Below are 6,919 nucleotides of genomic sequence, written 5' to 3' on the forward strand. Positions count from 1 at the left end.
CTCGCCTTAATACTCGGCCACATACTGTGACTCCGAGTCCACACACCAGGAGCTACGCAGAGCGATTGCAGTAGTGTCTGCGACGTTGTCGATCACACAATGCACGCATTGCATGTCCTCTCGGCTGCTAAAGGCCATCGTAAACGTTTCCATGCACTATGGCTACTCAAGTCAGCTGGCTGCCAACGGAATATTCGCCTCCTGTGCCACGTCGCTGCTAACGTTAGTGGCTCGATTGCGGTCAACCGTATTTGCGGCCCATCATCACTCATGCCCATGCCCATAATCCAATCCAAGCATCCACTGTACGAGCCAACCAGTGTGTTTCCCAGCACATGTTCCAAATGCGGAATTGTATTCCATACAACGATCCAGTACAACAAGATTCTTTAAAAACTCACCCACTGGGAGAAAAACGTTGGGAGTTGTCACTTGCAATTTTGACCATGCCAAGCGAAGCGACATCCTTGCTATCACCCCGCGCGCCGACCGACAGCGACGTCGAGGCAGCTATGACCCTCGAGACGCCGATCAATCCGCGTGCTGAGATTATCGCTCTCCTCCACTTGGCAGGCCCTATGGTACAACACCACACGTCGGCATCATCCATTGATTGACCTGGGATCCAATAGTTTGCGACCTTTTTGCTCGAGATCTTGCCAGGTTTCCTCTCCGTCGTGCTCGTGGGACACATCAACTCGCCGCACACCAAGGAGTTTGTGGACGCAGCCACCATGTCGACTGTCTTCTTCAACGTCTGCGGCCTCTCGATCGGCGTCGGCCTCGCAACAGCCATGGATACGCTCTGCTCGCAGTGCGTCGGTGCCGGCAAGGAGCATCTTCTCGGCATGTACCTCCAGAGCGGCTTCGTTGCTCTCTTGTACGAAATGGATACTACGATGTCTCCAACGGACGTCTCTGTAGGCTGGCGTATGTGCCGATGCTGGTGCTGAATTGGCACACGACGTACTTTCTCGAAGCCTTGGGGCAAGATCCAATGGTCGCGACGCTCGCGGGCGACTTTTCCTGCATCACCATCTTCTCGCTGCCACTCATCTTTGTCTATGAGCTTCTCAAGAAGGTGCTCCAGGCTCAGGAAATCGTGTCGCCCATGGTCTACATTGCGGTCCTCGGCAACACCGTCTTTGTCGCTGTCGGCTATTACCTTTGCTACTTCACCGACATTGGTATGTATGTAGCGTCATCATTCGCATCATCGACGGGTGGTTGCTGTATTAGGATTCCTCGGCGCCGCTTATGCTCGCGTCGCGTGCAGTGCTTCAATGCCGATCTTCGCACTTCTCTACTTGGCGTGGCACCCCGTGTACAAATCATGGTGGCCCACAGACACGTCGGCGGCAAGTCAGTGGCGTGACGCAGTCGCCCACGTTCCCGAATTCATTGCACTTGGTGTTCCAGGTACAACCTTCAATCTTCACATTTGTTTTTTCGACAAGTCCTTCGTTTTAGGCATGCTCATGATTCTCATGGATTGGTGGGCATTTGAGATTCTTGCCTTCATGGCGGGATGGCTGCCGTTCCCTGTGCTCTCGCTCAGCGTTCACTCGGTACCCCTAGACATTTTGGGGCCCGTAACATGACGGCCATCGCATGCTGTCATAGGTTCTCGTGACGATTACTGTGCTGGTTTACAGCGTCTACTTTGGCATCTCGGAGGCGACGACGATTCGCATCGGCCTTGCTCTTGGCGCCAACGAGCCCATGCGTGCGCATGCCATTAGCAATTTGGCCCAACGCATTTCGTTCGTCGCCGCAATCTTTGTTGCGGGTTTGTTCGTCCTGACACACAACGTGCTCCCCGCTCTTTTTATCAAGGACCACGACTCCATCACGTAGTGTCCAATGTGGACAACTTGTCCTCACAACGCGGCATATACGTGTAGAAAGACGCAGCGCGCGTTGTACTTCCTGGCGCTCTTTGAGTTCGTCGACGGCATGAACTGCGTTGTCCAAGGCATTCTGCGAGGCATGGGTCGTCAATCCATTGGTGCGTTCTTTCCTGCATTTGTGTACCATGATCTCATCCACATCTAGGTGCGTACGTGAACGCGGCTGCGTACTACGGCGTGGGGATCCCCATGGCGGCTCTCTTTGGCTTCTACTTCGAAGGCAATGTCTTGGGTCTCTGGGCTGGTATAACGTTTGGCCCGCTTGCAGCCTACTGCATATTTTCATGGATCTTGTGGGGCACAGACTGGCGCGCGGTTGCTAGGCGTACATTTGATCGCATGGCGGGCGAGACATCCGAGAAGTGAGCATGTCGTTTCTTCCTTTTGGCTTTCCAAGCGAATCACCAAATGGAAAATTGCTACAAACGCAACGTACAATAATGCTTAATGTCATAAAGGTGTCGCGAACCACCAGGTTAGCACATAACGTAACCCGCTATACGAGCACAGGATACGAAGTGCGAGCCGCACGGTATACTCTCTTGCAGTCGTCGTGTGTTGCGACCTTGCGTGACTCAATGTACCAAGTGAGTGGGAGAAGCACACTGTACGTGGACGACCCGCTTGGAACAGCGAGCACGTCGACGGCAACAGCACGGGCTCGTCCGACCATCAGTGTCAACGCCGACGAACAAGGAGCGTTAGGACCCCAATAGATTCCTCGAACGGCCCCAGTTAATATCCATGCATGAGTACTACTTGTTGTACACCTTCTCAGTCGAACGCGCGCATGTGATTACGGCTCGTTGCCCGCGCCACGTCATGGTATCCGCTGGGTGTGTTGCCAGCCACCAATTCCAATCGAATGCTTCGTCGCTGATCTCTGCGTGGCGAGACCTCACAGCGAAGATGTCCGAAGCGATCATCATTCGAGCACTCATCATCACCCATGCCCGCGATGGACTGGCGCCAATGGAACTCGCTTGGATCTGGCGGCTTGCGATACCCAAAATTCTGCGCGCTGATTGGTCCAATTTTTAAACCACTGTCCCTGGTATGCATGGGATTATAATGCAAATATTCAATTCTTTCTACAAACAACCGTTTCCACACAATAAATTATTATTTAAATTCGAAGCGCCCGAACAACAGATTGGAAAGGACCCGAGCTCATATTTGTCACTCTCCAATTCCACCATGAGCGACGAGGCCCAGAGCTTGCTCCCGACGGATGCGTCGCCTGCGTACGCCCCGCCGCCCGCCGACCTCGAGAAGGCCATCGAGACGCCGACGAGCACGCGCGCCGAGATCGTCTCGCTCGTGCAGCTCGCCTATCCATTGGTAGGCGACATTCATCATCTTGGCGCTCATTCATAGCATGCATGTAGGTCGCGACCTTTGCAATGGAGTTCCTGCCCGGCTTCCTCTCGGTCGCGCTTGTTGGTCACCTCAACTCGGCGTACACGAAGGAGTTTGTGGATGCGGCAGCGCTCTCGACTGTCTTTCTCAACGTCTCTGGCTTGTCGATCGGCTTTGGCCTCGCGTCGGCCATGGACACGCTCTGCTCGCAGTCGGTCGGTGCTGGCAAGATCTACATGCTCGGCGTGTACCTCCAAAGTGGCATGATTGTCCTCTCGTAAAGTGCCTGTCCGTCCACACGGCTTGTTGAACCTCGTGCATTCTAGGCTCGCGTACATTCCGATGGTGCTCATGAACTACAACACGACGTACTTCCTCAACCTCCTCGGCCAAGATGCGATGGTGGCGTCGCTGGCTGGCGAGTTTTCGCGCGTGACTGTGTTTTGCCTCCCGAGCCTCTTCTTGTACGAGCTCCTCAAGAAGGTGCTGCAGGCCCAGCACATTGTCGCGCCCATGGCGTACATTGCGGTCGCGAGCAACTTTATCTACATCGCAGTCGGGTACTACCTCTGCTACCACACGAGCCTCGGTACAGTTCTTATTGCTTGCTTGGCATTTCTCATGAGACCACGTAGGGTTTATTGGCGCGGCGTATGCGCGCTTGGTGAGCAACTTTTGCATGCCGCTCATGGTGCTGCCGTACTTGCTCTGGAACCCGGTGTACACGACGTGGTGGCCGGACGAGCACACCATGTCGTCGCAGTGGGGCGAAGCCTTTGCCCACGTGTACGAGTTTGTCACGTTTGGTGTGCCGGGTACGACCTCCTTTTTGAAACTCAAAACATATTCATCACATGAATGGTGACACGTAGGCATGCTCATGATGCTTATGGAGTGGTGGGCGTTCGAGATGCTGGCGCTCATGGCTGGCTGGATGCCCAACCCCGTCCTCTCCATCAGTGTGCACTCGGTAAATTATGCGACTATCAACACAATCTTGATCTGAGACGGTGGTAGGTCTTGATTAACCTATCGGCCATGGCGTACAGTCTCTTTCTCGGCATCTCGGTCGCCACGACAATCCGAGTTGGCAACGCGCTCGGCGCCTATGAGCCGCAGCGCGCCAAGGCGATCGGCAAGGCCGCGTACTGCGTGTCGTTGGCCGCTGCCATGTTGGTCGCGACGTTCTTCCTTGCCACCCACAACGTCCTTCCCGCCTTTTTCATCAACGACCCGAGCTCCATCGCGTACGCCTCGTCGCATCCAATTTCATATTCAGCTGATCGGGTTGCTAGGCAAACGCAGCGCTCGCTGTACTTTTTTGTCATCTTTGAGGTCCTCGACGCCATGAACTGCGTCGCCCAAGGCATCCTCCGCGGCATGGGTCGCCAAGCCATCGGTGCGTTTATGCGGAAAGGGCACCTTGGATTCTCATCGATACTAGGTGCGTATGTGAATGCGATGGCCTACTACGTGGTCGGCATTCCTGTCGCCGGCGTCGTTGGCTTTTACTGCGAGCTCGATGTTCAAGGTCTCTGGATTGGCATCGCCGTCGGCGTCTTCTCCGCCTTCTGCGTCTACTCGTGGACGCTTCAGCACACCAACTGGCGCGCGATGGCCGACAAGGCGGTTGAGCGCATGACAGACTAATGCGACGCAACCGCAACATAGATTTTTCACCGGCAGCACCACGTTCTTATTGTAAAACTTGGTGGCGCACGTGGCCCGAAGCTCTTCGGTCTGGCGACAGGATCGTTGAGATCACTGCCGAAGACCCTTTCAACCTCGATTTGCAGCCCTACCATGCGATCCAACGACACCAGCACTCAAGGTCGGTATGGGTGATGGTCCAAATTCCAGACGCTGACCTTTCTTCCGTCGACGTTGCTCATGATTGGACACCACTGGCTGCCACCGACGATTGTTGCCCAGTACTACTTTGCTCTTGGTTGAAGACTGTATCCGCCGGTCCGCTGTACGATAACGCTCATCGCACCTGCGCAACCCCGACAGCTGAGGTACATGTATGCGCCAACAGAACCAACAGAACTGGTAGGGCTTGATAGGGAGGACTTTAAAGAGCCCTGTGACTACTGTCTAGGGTCCTTGCAGCCCTTTCTGCGCGGAGGTGACAAGCGTGGCTTGAAATGAAAATGCCACACGCAAAGTCAAGATGGTCCATGGCCACGAGAGGCCCAAGACCACGTGGGCAACGGACCGATACGAAACACCAAGCAAAACTTGGCCAAAGCGTGTGCTTGCCAGCCCCAACACTGGGTTTTGTGAACCGATTGCAGCACAGGTACAGTAGGTTCACCTTGGAGAATGTCGACTTGAGAAAGCAGCTGAATACCGGTATATCGGATATCAAGTGACCTTGCTATGCCGCTCGTTGATTGGCTAAAATTCCATCCAAAATAGAAAACGCAATCGCATTTTTCGCCAAGCCATCATGGGGAACACGATCGCGCAGTTGGCGCAAGACCACAAATGGACCGAAGTCGTCGAGCGCATCGAGGCCCACGCCGTCGAGGACATCAACGTGACGGCTGGCGGTGTACGATGTCCGCCTAGGCATGCTCCGTGCTTACATGGCGTAGCTGGACTGGACGACGCTGTCACTCGCCGCCTGGCATGGCCAACTCGACGTTGTGCGCTTGCTTTTACGCTATAAGCACATTCGCGTGGACCAGCCCAACCTCGTACACTTCTAGAGGCTCATATCTCGTGACTCTTGATGCCGCCTTGCATAGGATGGCATGACACCACTGCATGAGGCCGCCAAGCACGGCCACCTTGAGATCGCCCGCGCTCTCATCGACGCCGGTGCCAACCCCCACGCGACCAACAACGTACCGCTGCATGGAAGCTATGGATATACCATCAACGGCGTGCGTGTAGGAGGGCAACAAGCCGCTGGCGTTCGCAAGCGGCAGCGAACTGAGCGAATTCTTGACGATGTGCATGCTGCCCGTTGGCGTTTGCGCAGAGCGCCACGAATGGCACGAGGTCAAGCGCCGCGTGACGCGTCGGCTGCTCTCGGATGTCAACGCTAGCTTTGGCGAGGTAGGTGTGCGTCCACATCACCTCGCCTAAGATGGACGGGCGTAGCGCGGCTGGTGCTTGCTCTCATACTGCGCCATCCACGACCAAGTCGAGCTCGTAGACCTCCTAGTGCGCTACAAGAACATCTGCATCGACCATGCCAATATGGTGCGTAGCCTATGCATGCTTCTTGTCGTAGCGGCTAAGGACGTCGTTGATACTGTAGGATGGCATGACAGCGTTACACGAAGCGGCCAAGCACAACCATTTGCAAGTTCTCTCCATCTTGATGCGTGCAGGCGCCGATCCATCGCTGCTCAACAAGGTACGAGGTCAGGGGCGGGAGACGAATTCAAGGTGCGAGTGTAGAACGGCGAGACACCTGCGGACTTGACGACAATGGACGGGCGCGCGCTTCTTCAGCTGCCGCAGCCAGTCGCCGCGGTGCCCGCCGAGGTGCACCGCTGCCCCCACTGCACGTACGAAAATCCTCGTCGCGACGGAGCGTGCGCCATGTGCAAGATGGACATGCAGACGTCGGAAGACGCGGTGGCCGCGCTCATGGAGCGGATCGCGCTCATGGAGGAAGCCACGCTCTGCGCCAT

The 6,919-nt window shown here is 55.5% G+C and overlaps 3 protein-coding genes across 3 annotated transcripts; all 3 read left to right on the forward strand.

The window, feature by feature from the left end:
• Positions 1 to 420: 420 nt before the first annotated feature.
• On the forward strand, positions 421 to 2,276 carry SPRG_04598 (hypothetical protein; the record flags this gene model as incomplete). Its single annotated transcript, XM_012343010.1, has 8 exons — positions 421 to 581; positions 633 to 880; positions 925 to 1,187; positions 1,240 to 1,419; positions 1,471 to 1,568; positions 1,624 to 1,853; positions 1,905 to 2,008; positions 2,056 to 2,276. The coding sequence occupies exons 1-8, from the start codon at positions 447 to 449 to the stop codon at positions 2,274 to 2,276; spliced, it is 1,479 nt and encodes a 492-aa protein (XP_012198400.1). The 5' UTR covers positions 421 to 446.
• An 831-nt stretch (positions 2,277 to 3,107) lies between these two features.
• On the forward strand, positions 3,108 to 5,064 carry SPRG_04599 (hypothetical protein; the record flags this gene model as incomplete). The annotated part of the gene is made up of 8 exons (XM_012343011.1): positions 3,108 to 3,251; positions 3,299 to 3,546; positions 3,596 to 3,858; positions 3,905 to 4,084; positions 4,142 to 4,239; positions 4,287 to 4,516; positions 4,565 to 4,668; positions 4,714 to 5,064. 8 exons carry the CDS (start codon positions 3,108 to 3,110, stop codon positions 4,917 to 4,919), a joined length of 1,473 nt encoding a protein of 490 aa, XP_012198401.1. The 3' UTR covers positions 4,920 to 5,064.
• A 657-nt stretch (positions 5,065 to 5,721) lies between these two features.
• Positions 5,722 to 6,365, forward strand: SPRG_04600 (hypothetical protein; the record flags this gene model as incomplete). Its single annotated transcript, XM_012343012.1, has 4 exons — positions 5,722 to 5,826; positions 5,870 to 5,971; positions 6,023 to 6,121; positions 6,171 to 6,365. The coding sequence occupies 4 exons, from the start codon at positions 5,722 to 5,724 to the stop codon at positions 6,363 to 6,365; spliced, it is 501 nt and encodes a 166-aa protein (XP_012198402.1).
• Between the last annotated feature and the right edge of the window lie 554 nt (positions 6,366 to 6,919).

This window comes from Saprolegnia parasitica, assembly GCF_000151545.1.
Source record: "Saprolegnia parasitica CBS 223.65 unplaced genomic scaffold supercont2.12, whole genome shotgun sequence".
Taxonomy (NCBI): domain Eukaryota; phylum Oomycota; class Saprolegniomycetes; order Saprolegniales; family Saprolegniaceae; genus Saprolegnia; species Saprolegnia parasitica.